A 24525-nucleotide genomic window follows, 5' to 3' on the forward strand; every position below is an offset into this window, starting at 1 on the left:
AACTCCTACCTCACCCTCTGCGGGGAAAAACAATCGAAGATGGAGTCGACGCCCATGCGGAATGGAGACAAAAGGAGGAGTCACTCGGTCCCGTGACTCAAAAGACTTCTTCGAAGAAAAACAACTTGTAACACTCCGGCCCAACACCAGATGGCGAGTTATGCAAAACATGCGAATCTACAGCGACTGATGCCACGGATAGATGTACACTGGGTAAGTGACATTTTCATTTCTTAGTTTATTTTAAGAACCACAGGTTCAAATTTTACATGTAATAGCTCTTTTGAAAGGTGTAGGAAGTTGGCTCTGTATGTGCTATTTCAAAGTAAGGAATAGCATGCACAGAGTCCAAGGGTTCCCCTTAGAGGTAAAATAGTGGTAAAAATAGATAATACTAATGCTCTATTTTGTGGTAGTGTGGTCGAGCAGTAGGCTTATCCAAGGAGTAGTGTTAAGCATTTGTTGTACATACACATAGACAATAAATGAGGTACACACACTCAGAGACAAATCCAGCCAATAGGTTTTGTATAGAAAAATATCTTTTCTTAGTTTATTTTAAGAACCACAGGTTCAAATTTAACATGTAATATCTTGTTTGAAAGGTATTGCAGGTAAGTACATTAGGAACTTTGAATCATTTCAATTGCATGTATACTTTTCAAGTTATTGACAAATAGCTACTTTAAAAGTGGACACTTAGTGCAATTTTCACAGTTCCTGGGGAGGTAAGTTTTTGTTAGTTTTACCAGGTAAGTAAGACACTTACAGGGTTCAGTTCTCGGTCCAAGGTAGCCCACCGTTGGGGGTTCAGAGCAACCCCAAAGTTACCACACCAGCAGCTCAGGGCCGGTCAGGTGCAGAGTTCAAAGTGGTGCCCAAAACGCATAGGCTATAATGGAGAGAAGGGGGTGCCCCGGTTCCGGTCTGCTTGCAGGTAAGTACCCGCGTCTTCGGAGGGCAGACCAGAGGGGTTTTGTAGGGCATCGGGGGGGACACAAGCCCACACAGAAATTTCACCCTCAGCAGCGCGGGGGCAGCCGGGTGCAGTGTAGAAACAAGCGTCGGGTTCGCAATGTTAGTCAATGAGAGATCAAGGGATCTCTTCAGCGCTGCAGGCAGGCAAGGGGGGGGTTCCTCGGGGAAACCTCCACTTGGGCAAGGGAGAGGGACTCCTGGGGGTCACTTCTCCAGTGAAAGTCCGGTCCTTCAGGTCCTGGGGGCTGCGGGTGCAGGGTCTTTTCCAGGCGTCGGGACTTAGGTTTCAGAGAGTCGCGGTCAGGGGAAGCCTCGGGATTCCCTCTGCAGGCGGCGCTGTGGGGGCTCAGGGGGGACAGGTTTTGGTACTCACAGTCGTAGAGTAGTCCGGGGGTCCTCCCTGAGGTGTTGGTTCTCCACCAGCCGAGTCGGGGTCGCCGGGTGCAGTGTTGCAAGTCTCACGCTTCTTGCGGGGAGTTGCAGGGTTCTTTAAAGCTGCTTCTTGAAACAAAGTTGCAGTCTTTTTGGAGCAGGTCCGCTGTCCTCGGGAGTTTCTTGTCTTTTTCGAAGCCGGGCAGTCCTCAGAGGATTCAGAGGTCGCTGGTCCCTTGGAAGGCGTCGCTGGAGCAGAGTTCTTTGGAAGGCAGGAGACAGGCCGGTGAGTTTCTGGAGCCAAGGCAGTTGTCGTCTTCTGGTCTTCCTCTGCAGGGGTTTTCAGCTAGGCAGTCCTTCTTGTAGTTTGCAGGAATCTAATTTTCTAGGGTTCAGGGTAGCCCTTAAATACTAAATTTAAGGGCTTGTTTAGGTCTGGGGGGTTAGTAGCCAATGGCTACTAGCCCTGTGGGTGGGTACACCCTCTTTGTGCCTCCTCCCAAGGGGAGGGGGTCACAATCCTAACCCTATTGGGGGAATCCTCCATCTGCAAGATGGAGGATTTCTAAAAGTTAGAGTCACTTCAGCTCAGGACACCTTAGGGGCTGTCCTGACTGGCCAGTGACTCCTCCTTGTTGCTTTCTTTGTTCCCTCCAGCCTTGCCGCCAAAAGTGGGGGCCGTGGCCGGAGGGGGCGGGCAACTCCACTAAGCTGGAGTGCCCTGCTGGGCTGTGACAAAGGGGTGAGCCTTTGAGGCTCACCGCCAGGTGTTACAGCTCCTGCCTGGGGGAGGTGTTAGCATCTCCACCCAGTGCAGGCTTTGTTACTGGCCTCAGAGTGACAAAGGCACTCTCCCCATGGGGCCAGCAACATGTCTCTAGTGTGGCAGGCTGCTGGAACTAGTCAGCCTACACAGACAGTCGGTTAAGTTTCAGGGGGCACCTCTAAGGTGCCCTCTGGGGTGTATTTTGCAATAAAATGTACACTGGCATCAGTGTGCATTTATTGTGCTGAGAAAGTTTGATACCAAACTTCCCAGTTTTCAGTGTAGCCATTATGGTGCTGTGGAGTTCGTGTTTGACAGACTCCCAGACCATATACTCTTATGGCTACCCTGCACTTACAATGTCTAAGGTTTTGTTTAGACACTGTAGGGGTACCATGCTCATGCACTGGTACCCTCACCTATGGTATAGTGCACCCTGCCTTAGGGCTGTAAGGCCTGCTAGAGGGGTGACTGACCTATACTTGCATAGGCAGTGAGAGGCTGGCATGGCACCCTGAGGGGAGTGCCATGTCGACTTACTCGTTTTGTTCTCACTAGCACACACAAGCTGGCAAGCAGTGTGTCTGTGCTGAGTGAGGGGTCTCCAGGGTGGCATAAGACATGCTGCAGCCCTTAGAGACCTTCCTTGGCATCAGGGCCCTTGGTACTAGAAGTACCAGTTACAAGGGACTTATCTGGATGCCAGGGTCTGCCAATTGTGGATACAAAAGTACAGGTTAGGGAAAGAACACTGGTGCTGGGGCCTGGTTAGCAGGCCTCAGCACACTTTCAATTGTAAACATAGCATCAGCAAAGGCAAAAAGTCAGGGGGCAACCATGCCAAGGAGGCATTTCCTTACAAAAGGTATTGCAGGTAAGTACTCTAGGAACTTTGAATCATTACTTTAGCATGTATACTTTTTACATAAAACACAATAAGCTGTTTTAAAAGTGGACACAGTGCAATTTTCACAGTTCCTGGGGGAGGTAAGTTATTGTTAGTTTTCACAGGTAAGTAAGTCACTTACAGGTTTCTGTTTTTGGTCCAAGGTAGCCCACCGTTGGGGGTTCAGAGCAACCCCAAAGTTATCACACCAGCAGTTCAGGGCCGGTCAGGTGCAAAGGTCAAAGAGGTGCCCAAAACACATAGGCTATAATGGAGAGAGGGGGGTGCCCCGGTTCCAGTCTGCCAGCAGGTAAGTACCCGCGTCTTCGGAGGGCAGACCAGGGGGGTTTTGTAGGGCACCGGGGGGGACACAAAGTAGCACAGAAAGTACACCCTCAGCAGCGCGGGGGCGGCCGGGTGCAGTGTGCAAACACGCGTCGGTTTCCTTCAGTTTTCAATGGGAGACCAAGGGGTCTCTTCAGCGATGCAGGCAAGGGGGGGGGCTCCTCGGGGTAGCCACCACCTAGGCGAGGGAGAGGGCCTCCTGGGGGTCACTCCTGCACAGAAGTTCCGTTTCTTTAGGGGCTGGGGGCTGCGGGTGCAGGGTCTTTTCCAGCCGTCGGGAAATGGAGTTCAGACAGACGCGGTCAGGGGGAGCCTGGGGATTCCCTCTGCAGGCGTCGCTGTGGGGGCTCGGGGGGACAACTTTGGTTACTCACAGTCGTAGAGTCGCCGGAGGGTCCTCCCTGAGTTGGTTGTTCTCCACCAGTCGAGTCGGGGTCGCCGGGTGCAGTGTTGCAAGTCTCACGCTTCTTGCGGGGAGTTGCAGGGGTCTTTAAATCTGCTCCTTGTAACAAAGTTGCAGTTCTTTTGGAGCAGTGCCGCTGTCCTCGGGAGTTTCTTGCCTTTTTCGAAGCAGGGCAGTCCTCAGAGGATTCAGAGGTCGCTGGTCCCTTGGAAAGCGTCGCTGGAGCATGTTTCTTTGGAAGGCAGGAGACAGGCCGGTAAGTCTGGGGACAAGGCAGTTGGTGTCTTCTGTTCTTCCTCTGCAGGGGTTTGTCAGCTCAGCAGTCCTTCTTCTTGTAGTTGCAGGAATCTAAATTCTAGGTTCAGATAAAGCCCTTAAATACTAAATTTAAGGGCGTGTTTAGGTCTGGGGGGTTAGTAGCCAATGGCTACTAGCCCTGAGGGTGGGTACACCCTCTTTGTGCCTCCTCCCAAGGGGAGGGGGGTCACATCCCTAATCCTATTGGGGGAATCCTCCATCTGCAAGATGGAGGATTTCTAAAAGTTAGTCACCTCGGCTCAGGACACCTTAGGGGCTGTCCTGACTGGCCAGTGACTCCTCCTTGTTATTCTCATTATTTTCTCCGGCCTTGCCGCCAAAAGTGGGGGCCGGGGCCGGAGGGGGCGGGCAACTCCACTAGCTGGAGTGTCCTGCGGTGCTGTGACAAAGGGGTGAGCTTTTGAGGCTCACCGCCAGGTGTTACAGCTCCTGCCTGGGGGAGGTGTTAGCATCTCCACCCAGTGCAGGCTTTGTTACTGGCCTGAGAGTGACAAAGGCACTCTCCCCATGGGGCCAGCAACATGTCTCTAGTGTGGCAGGCTGCTGGAACCAGTCAGCCTACACAGATAGTCGGTTAGGTTTCAGGGGGCACCTCTAAGGTGCCCTCTGTGGTGTATTTTACAATAAAATGTACACTGGCATCAGTGTGCATTTATTGTGCTAAGAAGTTTGATACCAAACTTCCCAGTTTTCAGTGTAGCCATTATGGTGCTGTGGAGTTCGTGTTTGACAGACTCCCAGACCATATACTCTTATGGCTACCCTGCACTTACAATGTCTAAGGTTTTGCTTAGACACTGTAGGGGCACAGTGCTCATGCACTGGTGCCCTCACCTATGGTATAGTGCACCCTGCCTTAGGGCTGTAAGGCCTGCTAGAGGGGTGTCTTACCTATACTGCATAGGCAGTGAGAGGCTGGCATGGCACCCTGAGGGGAGTGCCATGTCGACTTACTCATTTTGTTCTCACTAGCACACACAAGCTGGTAAGCAGTGTGTCTGTGCTGAGTGAGGGGTCTCTAGGGTGGCATAATACATGCTGCAGCCCTTAAAGACCTTCCCTGGCATCAGGGCCCTTGGTACCAGGGGTACCAGTTACAAGGGACTTATCTGGATGCCAGGGTCTGCCAATTGTGGATACAAAAGTACAGGTTAGGGAAAGAACACTGGTGCTGGGGCCTGGTTAGCAGGCCTCAGCACACTTTCAATTCAAAACATAGCATCAGCAAAGGCAAAAAGTCAGGGGGTAACCATGCCAAGGAGGCATTTCCTTACAGTCACATTTCTATTAGAAACATTTTTTGATCTGACATCACCTTCCTAGATTTGCTGGTTAAAGATAAATTGTAGTAGTACTAATCGCTTCATTCCCCTTACTATGCCCCCTCCCAAGCCATGACATCCTGCCCACTTAATGTTCATTCTTAAGCAGATAAAATGCTACACAGTTTCTTTTCCCTTTTAAAATGCCTCTTTTCTTTCAGGAAATTGTAGTTGGTAGCAACATGGACAAGATTTATATTGTTATGAATTATGTGGAGCACGACCTCAAGAGTTTGATGGAGACCATGAAGCAGCCTTTCTTACCTGGTATGTACTGGTAAAAGCCTTGTGACACCTGGATCTTGCCACTGTTGCAATTGTGTGTATATGGAGAGCTTAACTGCTGGACCCATCCCAGCATGTCTTGTCATAAGTGTTCCGTAACTTCCTGCCCCAATAGCTGCAAGTGTGTGACTAAACAAGCTTTACTAATGTGTATGTGCAGGATGAACGATACCATTGAAAATATGTTTATTTATATTTTTTTTTATTTTTTATTTTCATAAAACTGAATTCTTTCAGATATTAATACACTTTTTAAATTCTTTTTGCATGTGTGGGATTCCCAAAAACATTTTAAGGAACGTTTTTAAAATCTGAAGCATTCTGTTTGGAAAATACACCATCTGAGTTTGATATGTGAAGATACCTTTGACTTTAGAGAACACTGTAACATTGCATGTTTAAAAGACACAAAATACTCCTCCTACACAAGGACTGAAAAACTGGCCTGCCACATCACAAGCTCTGAAAGTTGGCTGCTGTAAAATGTAGCTTCTACTGCCTTAACAAAAACCTAACCTTTCTTCTGAACTCATCTACCTCCGTATGTATCCCAGAAAGTCAGACTGTACTGATTTATTGTCCTGATGTTCCAGTGAGGTCTGCAATGGTCAGCAGCGGCATTTGTGCCTTGGCCTTCTCTGGGCTGTACTTTAAGGGCAAACCTGTGAGTTATACATTGGTTCCCCCTCCAGAGCCAATCATGCAAGCTGCACCATGGCAGTCCTTCATTTGTGGAGAAATGCTCCAGTTGCTGTGATGGTCAGGCAATGCCATGTTTTTGGGTAGTGTAGGCTCACTTGCACATATGTGCCAATCCTGCGTGAATAGGCTTCAGAGGGTGGTGTTTAATCTGGACTTCAGTTTTGGGATCCTTGTACAGGCTGTTACCTGGCACTGTAATGGTACCTTGTGGAAGAAAGCATTAAATGTTTTTTTCTAACAGAAACCTGGTTTCCCCCAGCATCTGATCTTTCATAAATTGATGTTCTTCAATCCTCTGTCTTCAGAGTTGGAGCCTTCAGTACATCCTGAGCATTAAGGAAATAGGTGTTCTATGGCATGTGTGGCTGTAAATACTCATGCTCCAGCCATCTAGTGCTGGGTTCAGAGCGCTACAAGTTTTCTTCGAGGCATTTTCAAGTCACAAGATAGGGTAGCTCCGGCTTCTCGGTGTTGCTTTCCTTTGTTAGATTGTTTTCTCTCTGCTGTCAGTTTTGGACGTGTATTTCTTAGCTCAGTCTTCGATTTACTCTGGTCCGAGACTTTCTTTCCCTCTATCCTATATTCAACTGTATTATTATTTAGATTGCATTTTCTATTTTACATTTGTACTTTCCATCTCGTCGGGTCCAGTACTGACCATGCACCCTTAGTGGAGTGCTTCACCCGGCCTTGGGCCTACCTCCACCGTGCACCAAAGAAAATACTGAACTGATGGAACGGGCACAGTTTTGTTTCTGCCCTCGGTGCCACTCCAGGTTCACCCCTCACTGACCATCACTAGGTGTGTAACGTGCCTCACTAGATTACCAGGAGTCTACCTGCCTATCTTCAGGATCAAAGAGCGTGCAGGTTGGAGATGGCGCTTAAATCCCCTTAAGACACCCCATACTTCTTTGGGAAAGAACACGCGTAGGAGGTGCCCGAGCAGAAGGCGGCCATCTCCATTCAAGATTCAGATTCTGACGTTCAGTCCGACATAGAGAGCCACGAGGTACCATCGGCACAGCAATTGAGTACTGTAGCCCCTCCTGTCCCCAGTAAGGTTCATCAAAAAGCCCCTACTGAGGTCGCCGGACTAACATTGCCATCAGGCCATGGTCTGTCTCGGAAGAACATTTCAGCTGCCCTGCCAGTCTACTTGGCACCGAATAGAATGAAGACTACTGCTGCATCTCCGGTATCGACCTCCTCCATTTCAATCTGAATGCTAACCGGCAAACTCTGCACCGACTGTATCGGCTCCGAGCCAAAGGAGCTTGGAATCCGTTTTGGCATAAAAAAAATCCACTGACTGAAATCATCAGTACTGAAAACTCAAGACACTACTCCTTCGGATCAATTGTATTCTAGTCAGTCTTCCACTACACAGTCTTCTGTTGAGCCAATAAAGAGCCCATGGGCACTAAACAGGAGACAAGCGCGATCCAGACTTATATCCTGCACGACCCTCTCCTCCAGAGGATACTACTAGCTACCAACAGGTCATTGCTAGGATAGCCACTTATCGCAATGTGCAGCCTCCAGAAAGACCCAATAGAGAAGGATTTTTTGTTTGATACCCTCACCACCACCCACAGACCAATTCAGTTTCTTCCTGTGCACATAGACAATATCTTTAAAGAGCCTGTCTCCTATAGGATTATGACACTCAGGGTGGACAAAAAAAAAACAAGCCGGCACTTTCCGACCCGTTATTCATCAGGTCTCGTACCCCACCAGACTCAGTAGTGACTACCACCATCAGAAAGAGGGCTAACAGCCCGGTTACTGGGGGACTCTGCTCCACCAGAAAAGGAGCGCAAGAGGCTTGATGCAGCAGGCCAGCGAATCGCTGCACAAGCACAAATCATTAGCATATTGCCAATTCACAGGTCTTGCTCTGTAGGTATGACCGGGCTCACCGGGATGAGATGAAGGAGCTCCTCCAATATCTTCCCGATGAGCCTCAGCAGATTGTCTCAGATTGTTTCAGAGGGGTAAACAGTCGCTAACAATGCAATCCAGTGCATTAGATGCCACCGATAAGGCTGCACGTGAAATAAACATCAGCATCTTGTTGAGGAGGCATGCACGGCTTAGAAGTTCAGGCTCGAAGTCAGAAGTTTAACAAGCGGTGCTTAATATGTCCTTTGACATGGAGCATCTCTTTACCCTCAAGTTGACTCCACAATTTAGAAATTAAAGAAAGATATGGACACTGCAAAGAGCATGGGGGCTCTTTAGTCCCAAACACAAAATGTTTTTTTTCGTCACCCAACATATAGAGGAGATTCTAAAACATAAACAACCTCTGACCTAAACACCTCTACTAAACTAAACAAGCATCAACCACTTACTCTTGAGGTTTTCTTCAGAGGGACGTATAGAATCAACAATTTCAGAAGCTGGGGTAAGAACACTACCACCCATGGTTCACCATCCTCTGGGAAAACACTGACTATATGCATCTTCCCAAACCCCATTAGCATGGGGTTTGGGAAGATGTATATAGTCAGTGTTTTTCTGGTGTGGTCAAAGGTAGGGGGGCCACCTTCAGTATGATACACAATGGATAGACACAACATAGGACCTACAAACAATATGGAAGTAGGCTCATCACCATCACATTTGACTACTTGCAGATTATCTCCCAGAAATGGAGAACGAGTTTGCAGACTTGCTCAGCGGGATGAATCAACAAGTCCATGAATGAGAACTTGTAGGAGGTTGGCTCTGTATGCACTATTTCAAAGTAAGGAATAGTATGCACAGAGTCCAAGGGTTCCCCTTAGAGGTAAGATAGTGGCAAAAAGAGATAATACTAATGCTCTATTTTGTGGTAGTGTGGTCGAGCAGTAGGCTTATCAAAGGAGTAGTGTTAAGCATTTGTTGTACACACACAGGCAATAAATGAGGAACACACACTCGAAGACAATTCCAGGTCAATAGGTTTTTGTATAGAAAAATATCTTTTCTTAGTTTATTTTAAGAACCACAGGTTCAAATTCTACATGTAATATCTCATTTGAAAGGTATTGCAGGTAAGTACTTTAGGAACTTTGAATAATCACAATAGCATATATACTTTTTACATAAAACACATATAGCTATTTCAAAAGTGGACACAGTGCAATTTTCACAGTTCCTAGGGGAGGTAAGTTATTGTTAGTTCTTGCAGGTAAGTAAACCACCTACGGGGTTCAAATTGGGGTCCAAGGTAGCCCACCGTTGGGGGTTCAGAGCAACCCCAAAGTCACCACACCAGCAGCTCAGGGCCGGTCAGGTGCAGAGTTCAAAGTGGTGCCCAAAACACATAGGCTTCAATGGAGAAGGGGGTGCCCCGGTTCCAGTCTGCCAGCAGGTAAGTACCCGCGTCTTCGGTGGGCAGACCAGGGGGGTTTTGTAGGGCACCGGGGGGGACACAAGCCAGCACAAAAAGTACACCCTCAGCAGCACGGGGCGGCCGGGTGCAGTGTGCAAACACGCGTCGGGTTTTCAATTGGTTTCAATGAGAGACCAAGGAGTCTCTTTAGAGATGCAGGCAAGGGGAGGGCTCCTCGGGGTAGCCACCACCTGGGCAAGGGAGAGGGCCTCCTGGGGGTCACTCCTGCACTGGAGTTCCGATCCTTCAGGTCCTGGGGGCTGCGGGTGCAGGGTCTTTTCCAGGCATCGGGATTTTAGAGTCAGGCAGTCGCGGTCAGGGGGAGCCTTGGGATTCCCTCTGCAGGCGTCGCTGTGGGGGCTTAGGGGGGGACAACTTTGGTTACTCACAGTCTCGGAGTCGCCGGAGGGTCCTCCCTGAGGTGTTGTTTCTCCACCAGTCGAGTCGGGGTCGCCGGGTGCAGTGTTGCAAGTCTCACGCTTCTGGCGGAGATTGCAGGGGTCTTTAAAGCTGCTCCTCTGGAAACAAAGTTGCAGTCTTTGTTGAACAGGGCCGCTGTTCTCTGGAGTTTCTTGATCTTTTTAGAGCAGGGCAGTCCTCTGAGGATTCAGAGGTCGCTGGTCCTGGGGAAAGCGTCGCTGGAGCAGTTTTCTTCCGAAGGGGGGAGACAGGCCGGTAGGACTGGGGCCAAAGCAGTTGGTGTCTCCGTCTTCTCTGCAGGGTTTTTCAGCTCAGCAGTCCTCTTCTTAAGTTGCAGGAATCTGATTTCCTAGGTTCAGGGGAGCCCCTAAATACAGGATTTAGGGGTGTGTTTAGGCTACTAGCCCTGAGGGTGGCTACACCCTCTTTGTGCCTCCTCCCAAGGGGAGGGGTCACATTCCTATCCCTATTGGGGGGATCCTCCATCTGCAAGATGGAGGATTCCTAAAAGTCAGAGTCACTTCAGCTCAGGTTGCCTATGGGGCTGTCCTGACTGGCCAGTGACTCCTCCTTGTTTTTCTCATTATCTCCTCCGGCCTTGCCGCCAAAAGTGGGGCCGTGGCCGGAGGGGGCGGGCAACTCCACTAGCTGGAATGCCCTGTGGTGCTGGAACAAAGGGGGTGAGCCTTTGAGGCTCACCGCCAGGTGTTACAGCTCCTGCCTCTCCACCCAGTGCAGGCTTTGTTACTAGCCACAGAGTGACAAAGGCACTCTCCCCATGTGGCCAGCAACATGTCTCGAGTGTGGCAGGCTGCTAAAACCACTCAGCCTACACAGGTAGTTGGTTAAGGTTTCAGGGGGCACCTCTAAGGTGCCCTCTAGGGTGTTTCACAAGAAAATGTACACTGGCATCACTGTGCATTTATTGTGCTGAGAAGTTTGATACCAAACTTCCCAGTTTTCAGTGCAGCCATTATGGTGCTGTGGAGTTCGTGTTTGACAGACTCCCAGACCATATACTCTTATGGCTACCCTGCACTTACAATGTCTAAGGTTTGGCTTAGACACTGTAGGGGCACAGTGCTCATGCACTGGTGCCCTCACCTATGGTATAGTGCACCCTGCCTTAGAGCTGTAAGGCCTGCTAGAGGGGTGACTTATCTATACTGCATAGGCAGTGTGAGGTTGGCATGGCACCCTGAGGGGAGTGCCATGTCGACTTACTCGTTTTGTCCTTACCAGCACACACAAGCTGGCAAGCAGTGTGTCTGTGCTGAGTGAGGGGTCCCCAGGGTGGCATAAGATATGCTGCAGCCCTTAGAGACCTTCCCTAGCATCAGGGCCCTTGGTACCAGGGGTACCAGTTACAAGGGACTTACCTGGATGCCAGGGTGTGCCAATTGTGAAAACAAAAGTACAGGTTAGGGAAAGAACACTGGTGCTGGGGCCTGGTTAGCAGGCCTCAGCACACTTTCAATTCAAAACATAGCATCAGCAAAGGCAAAAGGTCAGGGGGTAACCATGCCAAGGAGGCATTTCCTTACAGAACTCCACCCACAAGTCCTTCAAAAATACTTCCAAAATTGGGGAACCCCTCAAATAGACCTTTTCGCCACTATAGAAAACACAAAATGCCCAAGCTTTGTATCCAGGTACCCTCACCCTCTGTCCAAGGGCAATGCTCTATGGATGAACTGGTCAGGGATATTTGCCCATGCCTTTTGACCTCTCCCTCTCATTCCATTTCTGGTTCGGAAACTTAGACGTCCTTCATCATGATCCTGGTAGCTCCCACTCTGGCACATCAGCCAGGGTTCCCAACAATCCTGGACGTCTCATAGATTCCGCACGAGAAGCTCCCCAATAGGCTGGACATTCTTACCCAAGACCAAGGGCAAATCAGACACCCAGACCCTAAGCCACTCAATCTTGTGATATGGCTCCTGAAGTCATAGAGTTTGGTTACCTCTAGTTACCGCCTGAGTGTATTGAGATTCTTAAGGAAGGTCGTAGGTGAACAACTAGAGCATGTTACGCAGCTAAATAGAAATGTTTTGTTTGCTACGACCAATCTAAAAAGACGAACCCCATTAAAGCATCTGTCCAAGTTATTGGTTTCCATTTGCTTCACTTGTAAAAAGCAAACTTGGATTACACTTCAATCAGATTACATCTTGCAACCATAGCTGTGTTTTTACCAAACAGACAGAATACTTCTCTGTTCAGAATCCCAGTTATTAAAGCCTTCATGGAAGGACTTAAGAGTAATTCCACTTGGAATGCCCCCAGTCCTAGCCTGGAATCTTCATATAGTACTCACATGGGCCATGGGCTTTCCTCTTGAGCCATTTCATTCATGTCCTATTCAGTTCCTTTTTTGGAAAGTGTTTTTTTTTTAGCCAGGATTAAGTCACTCAGACTAGGTGAACTCCTGGCCTTAACTTTAGAAGAGCATTTCTTTCAAATACACGAAGACAAGGTGGTCCTCCATACAAACCCAAGGTTCCTACAAAAAGTAGTTTCTCAATTCCAGGTCAGTCAAACCAGAAGGAGCACTCCACACTATAGATGTCAAAAGGGCACTTATGTATTACATTGACAGGACTAAAGAATTTAGGGAAACCATCTTTTTGAGTACTGCATAGGGGTAATGCTATTTCCTAAAATAGCGTAGCTAGGTGAATCGTTAAGTGCATACAAACTTGTTATGCTAAAGCAAAAAACAGTTGCCACTAACTCCTAGAACATATTCCACTAGTAAGAAAGGTGCCACTATGGCGTTCTTGGGAAACATTCCTTTAGCTGACATTTGTAAAGCGGCTACTTGGTCTACATTACGTATATTTACAAAGCATTACTATGTAGATGTAGTAGTACATCAGCATGCCAATATAGGACAGGCTGTCTTAAGAACACTTTTCTAGACAACTGCAACTCCCACAGGTTAGCCACCTCTTTTATGGAGAGACTGCTTTATAGTCTATGCAGACCATGTTTATCTACAGCCACACATGCCATCGGATAGATAATGTAACATACCCAGAAGACATATGTTCGTGGCATGTAGTGCTGTAGATTCACATCAGCCCTCCCTCCTTCACGGACACCTGTGGCCATTTCAGTTACCTTCTAATTCTATATATATATTTGTGCAAGGACATCTTTCTCTAAACTTTTCCTTTACTCTCACCCACCTGTGGAAAAACAGTCTAATAAAGGACACAATGCCCACGCGCATTATCACAGACAAGGAGCTGCTTGATCCAGGTTTAGGGAAGTGCCGTTTTTGGCATGTCTACCGCTCCACTTTTTTGCCTGATAGCAGATGCTAATTTTTCTGAGTGTGTGCTGGGATCCTCCTAACCAGGCACCATCTCCAGTGTACTTTACCTTAACTATACCATTGCTTCCCCAATTGCCACACCCCTGGCACACAGCTAAGTCCCTTGTAAAAGGTACCTGTGGCCAGGGATGGTCCCTAAGGGCTGCTGCATGTATTATTCCCCCCTAAGGGACCCCTCACAAAAAGACATGCACACAGCCCTTGCAGCTTGTGTGTGCTGGTGGGGAGAAAAAGGTAAAGTCGAAATGGCATTTCTCTCTCAGGGTGCCATATCCACCAGCTACTGCCTGTGGCATAGGTAAGTCACCTCTCTAGCAGGCCTTACAGTCCTACAGCAGGGTGCACTATACCACAGTTGAGGGAATAGCTGCATGAGCAATATGCCCCTACAGTGTCTAAGTCCCTTATTGGACATTGTAAGTGCAGTGTGACCATATCGAGTACATGGACTGGGTGTTTGTCATTATGAACTCCACAGCTCCATGATGGTTACACTGAAGACTGGGAAGTTTGGTATCAAACTTCTTAGCTCAATAAACCCACACTGATGCCAGTGTTGGACTTTTTGACAAACACACACAGGACATCTTAGAGATGCCCCCTGTATTTTAACCAACCCTTTCGTGTAAGCCTGACCAGTGTGTGCAGGCCTGCCTCTAAGAGACAAGTTTCTGACCCCATGGACTGAGAGCCTTTGTGTTCTCTGGGGTCAAGAACAAAGCCTGCTCTGAGTAGAGGTGCTTCAAACCTCCCCCTGCAGTAACTACAATACTTGGCGATGAGCCTCAAAGGCTCATGTCTCCTGTTAGAGTGCCCTAGGGCATGCCAGCCAGTAGAGATGCCGTGCCCCGGACCAAGCCCCACTTTTTTAGAATTCCATTAAAAACCCATCACCAACTTTGACCTCTGCACCCTGCCGGCCTTGTGTTGCACTTTTGGGGTCAACTTGAACCTGTGTACATCCTAACCCCCGAACACTGAGATCGTAAGTCGAGTACTTACTGTACACTTGTAAGGAAATGCCTCCTTGGCATGGTTACCCCCTGACTTTTTGCCTTTGATGATGCTATGTTTTGAATTGAAAGTGTGCTGAGGCCTGCTAACCAGGCCCCAGCACCAGTGTTCTTTCCCTAACCTGTACTTTTGATTCCACAATTGGCACACCCTGGCATCCAGATAAGTCCCTTGTAACTGGTACCTCTGGTACCAAGGGCCCTGATGCCAGGGAAGGTCTCTAAGGGCTGCGGCATGTCTTATTCCACCCTGGAGACCCCTCACTCTGCACAGACACACTGCTTGCCAGCTTGTGTGTGCTGGTGAGAACAAAACGAGTAAGTCGACATGGCACTCCCCTCAGGGTGCCATGCCAGCCTCTCACTGCCTATGCAAGTATAGATAAGTCACCCCTCTAGTAGGCCTTACAGCCCTAAGGCAGGGTGCACTATACCATAGGTGAGGGCACCAGTGCATGAGCACTGTGCCCCTACAGTGTCTAAGCAATACCTTAGACATTGTAAGTGCAGGGTAGCTTTAAGAGTATGTGGTCTGGGAGTCTGTTTTACACGAACTCCACAGCATCATAATGGCTACACTGAAAACTGGGAAGTTTGGTATCAAACTTCTCAGCACAATAAATGCACACTGATACCAGTGTACATTTTATTGTAAAATACACCCCAGAGGGCACCTTAGAGGTGCCCCCTGAAACCTAACCGACTATCTGTGTAGGCTGACTGGTTCCAGCAGCCTGCCACACTAGAGACATGTTGCTGGCCCCATGGGGAGAGTGCCTTTGTCACTCTGAGGCCAGTAACAAAGCCTGCACTGGGTGGAGATGCTAACACCTCCCCCAGGCAGGAGCTGTAACACCTGGCGGTGAGCCTCAAAGGCTCACCCCTTTGTCACAGCACAGCAGGACACTCCAGCTTAGTGGAGTTGCCCGCCCCCTCCGGCCACGGCCCCCACTTTTGGCGACAAGGCTGGAGGAAACAAAGAAAGAAACAAGGAGGAGTCACTGGCCAGTCAGGACAGCCCCTAAGGTGTCCTGAGCTGAGGTGACTCTGACTTTTAGAAATCCTCCATCTTGCAGATGGAGGATTCCCCCAATAGGATTAGGGATGTGACCCCCTCCCCTTGGGAGGAGGCACAAAGAGGGTGTACTCACCCTCAGGGCTAGTAGCCATTGGCTACTAACCCCCCAGACCTAAACACGCCCTTAAATTTAGTATTTAAGGGCTCTCCCTGAACCTAGAAATTAGATTCCTGCAACTACAAGAAGAAGGACTGCCGAGCTGAGAAACCCCTGCAGAGGAAGAACAGAAGACACCAACTGCCTTGGCCCCAGACTTACCGGCCTGTCTCCTGCCTTCCAAAGAAACCTGCTCCAGCGACGCTTTCCAAGGGACCAGCGACCTCTGAATCCTCTGAGGACTGCCCTGCTTCGAAAAAGACAAGAAACTCCCGAGGACAGCGGCACTGCTCCAAAAGAACTGCAACTTTGTTACAAGGAGCAGATTTAAAGACCCCTGCAACTCCCCGCAAGAAGCGTGAGACTTGCAACACTGCACCCGGCGACCCCGACTCGACTGGTGGAGAACAACCAACTCAGGGAGGACCCTCCGGCGACTCTACGACTGTGAGTAACCAAAGTTGTCCCCCCTGAGCCCCCACAGCGACGCCTGCAGAGGGAATCCCCAGGCTCCCCCTGACCGCGACTGTCCGAACTCCTATTTCCCGACGGCTGGAAAAGACCCTGCACCGCAGCCCCCAGCCCCTAAAGAAACGGAACTTCTGTGCAGGAGTGACCCCCAGGAGGCCCTCTCCCTTGCCCAGGTGGTGGCTACCCCGAGGAGCCCCCCCCCTTGCCTGCCTGCATCGCTGAAGAGACCCCTTGGTCTCCCATTGAAAACTGAAGGAAACCAGACGCGTGTTTGCACTCTGCACCCGGCCGCCCCCGCGCTGCTGAGGGTGTACTTTCTGTGCTACTGTGTGTGTTCTCCCCCGGTGCCCTACAAAACCCCCCTGGTCTGCCCTCCGAAGACGCGGGTACTTACCTGCTGGCAGACTGGAACCGGGGCACCCCCTTCTCTCCATTATAGCCTATGCGTTTTGGGCACCACTTTGAACTCTGCACCTGACCGGCCCTGAGCTGCTGGTGTGGTAACTTTGGGGTTGCTCTGAACCCCCCACGGTGGGCTACCTTGGACCAAGAACTGAACCCTGTAAGTGTCTTACTTACCTGGTAAAACTAACAAAAACTTACCTCCCCAGGAACTGTGAAAATTGCACTAAGTGTCCACTTTTAAAGTAGCTATTTGTCAATAACTTGAAAAGTATACATGCAATTGAAATGATTCAAAGTTCCTAATGTACTTACCTGCAATACCTTTCAAACAAGATATTACATGTTAAATTTGAACCTGTGGTTCTTAAAATAAACTAAGAAAAGATATTTTTCTATAACAAAACCAATTGGCTGGATTTGTCTCTGAGTGTGTGTACCTCATTTATTGTCTATGTGTATGTACAACAAATGCTTAACACTACTCCTTGGATAAGCCTACTGCTCGACCACACTACCACAAAATAGAGCATTAGTATTATCTCTTTTTACCACTATTTTACCTCTAAGGGGAACCCTTGGACTCTGTGCATGCTACTCCTTACTTTGAAATAGCACATACAGAGCCAACTTCCTACATTGGTGGATCAGCGGTGGGGTACAAGACTTTGCATTTGCTGGACTACTCAGCCAATACCTGATCACACGACAAATTCCAAAATTGTCATTAGAAATTGATTTTTGCAATTTGAAAAGTTTTCTAAATTCTTAAAAGACCTGCTAGGGCCTTGTGTTAGATCCTGTTTAGCATTTCTTTTAGAGTTTAAAAGTTTGTAAAAGTTTGAATTAGATTCTAGAACCAGTTTTAGATTCTTAAAAAGTATTCCAACTTTTAGAAGCAAAATGTCTAGCACAGATGTGGCTGTGGTGGAACTCGACACCACTCCTTACCTCCATCTACAGATGAGAGAGCTAAGGTCACTCTGTAAACTAAAAAAAATAACCATAGGCCCCAAACCTACCAAAATACAGCTCCAGGAGCTTTTGGCAGAGTTTGAAAAGGCCAACCCCTCTGAGGGTGGCAACTCAGAGGAAGAGGATAGTGACTTGGAGGAAAATTCCCCCCTACCAGTCCTATTTAGGGAGAACAGGGTCTCTCAAACCCTGACTCCAAAAATAATAGTCAGAGATGCAGGTTCCCTCACAGGAGAGACCAACACCTCTGAAATCACTGAGGATAACTCCAGTGAAGAGGACATCCAGTTAGCCAGGATGGCCAAAAGATTGGCTTTGGAAAGACAGATCCTAGCCATAGAGAGGGAAAGACAAGAGATGGGCCTAGGACCCATCAATGGTGGCAGCAACATAAATAGGGTCAGAGATTCTCCTGACATGTTGAAAATCCCCAAAGGGATTGTAACAAAATATGAAGATGGTGATGACATCACCAAATGGTTCACAGCTTTTGAGAGGGCTTGTGTAACCAGAAAAGTGAACAGATCTCACTGGGGTGCTCTCCTTTGGGAAATGTTCACAGGAAAGTGTAGGGATAGACTCCTCACACTCTCTGGAAAAGATGCAGAATCTTATGACCTCATGAAGGGTACCCTGATTGAGGGCTTTGGATTCTCCACTGAGGAGTATAGGATTAGATTCAGGGGGGCTCAAAAATCCTCGAGCCAGACCTGGGTTGACTTTGTAGACTACTCAGTAAAAACACTAGATGGTTGGATTCAAGGCAGTGGTGTAAGTAATTATGATGGGCTGTACAATTTATTTGTGAAAGAACACCTGTTAAGTAATTGTTTCAATGATAAACTGCATCAGCATCTGGTAGACCTAGGACCAATTTCTCCCCAAGAATTGGGAAAGAAGGCGGACCATTGAGTCAAGACAAGGGTGTCCAAAACTTCCACAGGGGGTGACCAAAAGAAAGGGGTCACAAAACCTCCCCAGGGGAAAGGTGGTGAGACAGCCAAAACTAAAAATAGTAAAGAGTCTTCTACAGGCCCCCAAAAACCTGCACAGGAGGGTGGGCCCAGAGCCTCTTCACAAAACAATCCTGGGTACAAGGGTAAAAACTTTGATCCCAAAAAGGCCTGGTGTCGAAACTGTAGTCAGTCTGGACACCAAACTGGAGACAAGGCCTGTCCCAAGAAAAGTTCCACTCCAAACTCCAATCCAGGTAACACTGGAATGGCTAGTCTCCAAGTGGGATCAACAGTGTGCCCAGAGCAAATCAGGGTCCACACTGAAGCTACTCTAGTCTCTGAGGGTGGGGTGGATTTAGCCACACTAGCTGCCTGGCCCCCTAACATGCAAAAATACAGGCAGCAGCTCTTTATTAATGGGACAAGTGTAGAGGGCCTGAGGGATACAGGTGCCAGTGTCACCATGGTGACAGAGAAACTGGTTTCCCCTGGCCAATACCTGACTGGAAAAACTTATACAGTCTCCAATGCTGACAATCAAACTAAAGCACATCCCATGGCAATGGTAACTTTAGAATGGGGAGGGGTCAATGGCCTGAAACAGGTGGTGGTCTCCTCAAACATCCCAGTAGACTGTCTGCTTGGAAATGACCTGGAGTCCTCAGCATGGGCTGAGGTAGAGCTAAAAACCCATGCAGCCATGCTGGGTATCCCTGAACTGGTGTGTGTAAAAACCAGAGCACAATGCAAGGCACAGGGTGAAAAAGTAGAGCTGGAGTCTGGAAAAATGGCCCAGCCTACCAAGAGAAAAGGAAAGTCAGTTGGGAAACCAACTGCAACACAGTCAGAAAAAGAGAACCTCTCTTCTCAGGAAGAAGTTCTGCCCTCTGAAGGAACTGAGCCTTTGGAGCTTGAACATTATCAGGTTGAGCTCTTAGGCCCAGGGGGACCCTCAAGGGAGGAGCTGTGTAAGGGACAAGAAACCTGTCCCTCTCTTGAAGGCCTTAGGCAGCAAGCTGCTGAAGAGTCCAAGGGCAAGAAAAATGGAACACATAGGGTCTATTGGGAAGATGGACTCCTGTACACTGAGGCCAGAGACCCCAAACCTGGTGCCACTAGGAGAGTGGTAGTGCCTCAGTCGTTCAGAGAGTTTATTCTGACCTTAGCCCATGATATTCCCCTTGCTGGGCATTTGGGACAAACCAAGACGTGGGAGAGGTTAGTCAACCACTTCTACTGGCCCAATATGTCCCAGAAGGTTAAGGAGTTTTGCCTCTCCTGCCCCACCTGTCAATCCAGTGGTAAGACAGGTGGGCACCCAAAGGCCCCCCTCATTCCACTTCCAGTGGTGGGGGTCCCCTTTGAAAGAGTGGGTGTGGACATAGTTGGTCCACTGGAACCTCCCACAGCCTCAGGAAATATGTACATCCTAGTAGTAGTGGATCATGCTACTAGGTATCCTGAAGCTATTCCCCTTAGGTCGACTACTGCCCCTGCAGTAGCCAAGGCCCTCATTGGTATCTTTACCAGAGTGGGTTTCCCTAAGGAGGTGGTGTCTGACAGAGGTACCAACTTCATGTCAGCATACCTAAAGCACATGTGGAATGAGTGTGGAGTGACTTACAAATTCACTACACCATACCATCCACAAACTAATGGCTTAGTTGAGAGATTCAACAAGACATTAAAAGGCATGATCATGGGGCTCCCAGAAAAACTCAAAAGGAGATGGGATGTCCTCTTGCCATGTCTGCTTTTTGCTTACAGAGAGGTGCCACAGAAGGGAGTAGGATTCTCACCCTTTGAACTTCTGTTTGGCCACCCTGTAAGGGGACTGTAAGGAAATGCCTCCTTGGCATGGTTGCCCCCTGACTTTTTGCCTTTGCTGATGCTATGTTTACAATTGAAAGTGTGCTGAGGCCTGCTAACCAGGCCCCAGCACCAGTGTTCTTTCCCTAACCTGTACTTTTGTATCCACAATTGGCAGACCCTGGCATCCAGATAAGTCCCTTGTAACTGGTACTTCTAGTACCAAGGGCCCTGATGCCAAGGAAGGTCTCTAAGGGCTGCAGCATGTCTTATGCCACCCTGGAGACCTCTCACTCAGCACAGACACACTGCTTACCAGCTTGTGTGTGCTAGTGAGGACAAAACGAGTAAGTCGACATGGCACTCCCCTCAGGGTGCCATGCCAGCCTCTCACTGCCTATGCAGTATAGGTAAGACACCCCTCTAGCAGGCCTTACAGCCCTAAGGCAGGGTGCACTATACCATAGGTGAGGGTACCAATGCATGAGCATGGTACCCCTACAGTGTCTAAACAAAACCTTAGACATTGTAAGTGCAGGGTAGCCATAAGAGTATATGGTCTGGGAGTCTGTCAAACACGAACTCCACAGCACCATAATGGCTACACTGAAAACTGGGAAGTTTGGTATCAAACTTCTCAGCACAATAAGTGCACACTGATGCCAGTGTACATTTTATTGTAAAATACACCCCAGAGGGCACCTTAGAGGTGCCCCCTGAAACTTAACCGACTATCTGTGTAGGCTGACTAGTTTTAGCAGCCTGCCACAAACCGAGACATGTTGCTGGCCCCATGGGGAGAGTGCCTTTGTCACTCTGAGGCCAGTAACAAAGCCTGCACTGGGTGGAGATGCTAACACCTCTCCCAGGCAGGAATTGTCACACCTGGCGGTGAGCCTCAAAGGCTCACCTCCTTTGTGCCAACCCAGCAGGACACTCCAGCTAGTGGAGTTGCCCGCCCCCTCCGGCCAGGCCCCACTTTTGGCGGCAAGGCCGGAGAAAATAATGAGAATAACAAGGAGGAGTCTCTGGCCAGTCAGGACAGCCCCTAAGGTGTCCTGAGCTGAGGTGACTCTAACTTTTAGAAATCCTCCATCTTGCAGATGGAGGATTCCCCCAATAGGGTTAGGATTGTGACCCCCTCCCCTTGGGAGGAGGCACAAAGAGGGTGTACCCACCCTCAGGGCTAGTAGCCATTGGCTACTAACCCCCCAGACCTAAACACGCCCTTAAATTTAGTATTTAAGGGCTACCCTGAACCCTAGAAAATTAGATTCCTGCAACTACAAGAAGAAGGACTGCCTAGCTGAAAACCCCTGCAGCGGAAGACCAGAAGACGACAACTGCCTTGGCTCCAGAAACTCACCGGCCTGTCTCCTGCCTTCCAAAGATCCTGCTCCAGCGACGCTTTCCAAAGGGACCAGCGACCTCGACATCCTCTGAGGACTGCCCCTGCTTCGAAAAGACAAGAAACTCCCGAGGACAGCGGACCTGCTCCAAGAAAAGCTGCAACTTTGTTTCCAGCAGCTCCAAAGAACCCTGCAAGCTCCCCGCAAGAAGCGTGAGACTTGCAACACTGCACCCGGCGACCCCGACTCGGCTGGTGGCGATCCAACACCTCAGGAGGGACCCCAGGACTACTCTGATACTGTGAGTACCAAAACCTGTCCCCCCTGAGCCCCCACAGCGCCGCCTGCAGAGGGAATCCCGAGGCTTCCCCTGACCGCGACTCTTTGAACCTAAAGTCCCGACGCCTGGGAGAGACCCTGCACCCGCAGCCCCCAGGACCTGAAGGACCGGACTTTCACTGGAGGAGTGACCCCCAGGAGTCCCTCTCCCTCGCCCAAGTGGAGGTTTCCCCGAGGAATCCCCCCCTTGCCTGCCTGCAGCGCTGAAGAGATCCCGAGATCTCTCATAGACTAACATTGAAAACCCGACGCTTGTTTCTACACTGCACCCGGCCGCCCCCGCGCCGCTGAGGGTGAAGTTTCTGTGTGGGCTTGTGTCCCCCCCGGTGCCCTACAAAACCCCCCTGGTCTGCCCTCCGAAGACGCGGGTACTTACCTGCAAGCAGACCGGAACCGGGGCACCCCCTTCTCTCCATTCTAGCCTATGTGTTTTGGGCACCACTTTGAACTCTGCACCTGACCGGCCCTGAGCTGCTGGTGTGGTGACTTTGGGGTTGCTCGGAACCCCCAACGGTGGGCTACCTTGGACCAAGAACTGAACCCTGTAAGCGTCTTACTTACCGGGTAAAACTAATCAAAACTTACCTCCCCTAGGAACTGTGAAAATTGCACTAAGTGTCCACTTTTAAAACAGCTATTTGTCAATAACTTGAAAAGTATACATGCAATTTTGATGATTTGAAGTTCCTAAAGTACTTACCTGCAATACCTTTCGAATGAGCTATTACATGTAGAATTTGAACCTGTGGTTCTTAAAATAAACTAAGAAAAGATATTTTTTCTATATAAAAACCTATTGGCTGGATTTGTCTCTGAGTGTGTGTACCTCATTTATTGTCTATGTGTATGTACAACAAATGCTTAACACTACTCCTTGGATAAGCCTACTGCTCGACCACACTACCACAAAATAGATCATTAGTATTATCTATTTTTACCACTATTTTACCTCTAAGGGGAACCCTTGGACTCTGTGCATGCTATTCCTTACTTTGAAATAGCACATACAGAGCCAACTTCCTACATTGGTGGATCAGCGGTGGGGTACAAGACTTTGCATTTGCTGGACTACTCAGCCAATACCTGATCACACGACAAATTCCAAAATTGTCATTAGAAATTGATTTTTGCAATTTGAAAAGTTTTCTAAATTCTTAAAAGACCTGCTAGGGCCTTGTGTTAGATCCTGTTTAGCATTTCTTTTAGAGTTTAAAAGTTTGTAAAAGTTTGAATTAGATTCTAGAACCAGTTTTAGTTTCTTAAAAAGTATTCCAACTTTTAGAAGCATAATGTCTAGCACAGATGTGAATGTGGTGGAACTCGACACCACACCTTACCTCCATCTACAGATGAGAGAGCTAAGGTCACTCTGTAAACTAAAGAAAATAGCAATGGGCCCCAAACCTACCAAAGTACAGCTCCAGGAGCTTTTGGCAGAGTTTGAAAAGGCCAACCCCTCTGAGGATGGCAACTCAGAGGATGAAGATAGTGACTTGGAGGGAAATTCCCCCCCTCCAGTCCTACTTAGGGAGAGCAGGGCTTCTCAAGCCCTGACTCCACAAATAATAGTCAGAGATGCTGGTTCCCTCACAGGAGGGACCAACAACTCTGAAATCACTGAGGATAACTCCAGTGAAGAGGACATCCAGTTAGCCAGGATGGCCAAAAGATTGGCTTTGGAAAGACAGATCCTAGCCATAGAGAGGGAAAGACAAGAGATGGGCCTAGGACCCATCAATGGTGGCAGCAACATAAATAGGGTCAGAGATTCTCCTGACATGTTGAAAATCCCCAAAGGGATTGTAACTAAATATGAAGATGGTGATGACATCACCAAATGGTTCACAGCTTTTGAGAGGGCTTGTGTAACCAGAAAAGTGAACAGATCTCACTGGGGTGCTCTCCTTTGGGAAATGTTCACAGGAAAGTGTAGGGATAGACTCCTCACACTCTCTGGACAAGATGCAGAATCTTATGACCTCATGAAGGGTACCCTGATTGAGGGCTTTGGATTCTCCACTGAGGAGTACAGGATTAGGTTCAGGGGGGCTCAAAAATCCTCGAGCCAGACCTGGGTTGACTTTGTTGACTACTCAGTGAAAACACTAGATGGTTGGATTCAAGGCAGTGGTGTAAGTAATTATGATGGGCTGTACAATTTATTTGTGAAAGAACACCTGTTAAGTAATTGTTTCAATGATAAACTGCATCAGCATCTGGTAGACCTAGGACCAATTTCTCCCCAAGAATTGGGAAAGAAGGCGGACCATTGGGTCAAGACAAGGGTGTCCAAGACTTCAACAGGGGGTGACCAAAAGAAAGGGGTCACAAAGACTCCCCAGCAGAAGGGTGATGAGACAACCAAAACTAAAAATAGTAAAGAGTCTTCTACAGGCCCCCAAAAACCTGCACAGGAGGGTGGGCCCAGAGCCTCTTCACAAAACAATGGGTACAAGGGTAAAAACTTTGATCCCAAAAAGGCCTGGTGTCATAGCTGTAAACAGCATGGACACC

General features: G+C 48.7%; 1 protein-coding gene across 11 annotated transcripts in view; it reads left to right on the forward strand.

Annotated features, from left to right (window-relative positions):
• The window catches only part of LOC138301017 (cyclin-dependent kinase 11B-like), a 634168-nt gene that overhangs the window by 407264 nt on the left and 202379 nt on the right, over nucleotides 1–24525 (forward strand). For all 11 annotated transcript variants that reach the window (XM_069241025.1, XM_069241026.1, XM_069241031.1 and 8 more), the window contains one exon: nucleotides 5552–5657. In XM_069241025.1, coding sequence (XP_069097126.1) covers nucleotides 5552–5657 — 106 coding nt within the window. The remainder of the gene's footprint in view (nucleotides 1–5551; nucleotides 5658–24525) is intronic.

The sequence above is a fragment of the Pleurodeles waltl genome, chromosome 6 (genome assembly GCF_031143425.1).
Source record: "Pleurodeles waltl isolate 20211129_DDA chromosome 6, aPleWal1.hap1.20221129, whole genome shotgun sequence".
NCBI lineage: Eukaryota > Metazoa > Chordata > Amphibia > Caudata > Salamandridae > Pleurodeles > Pleurodeles waltl.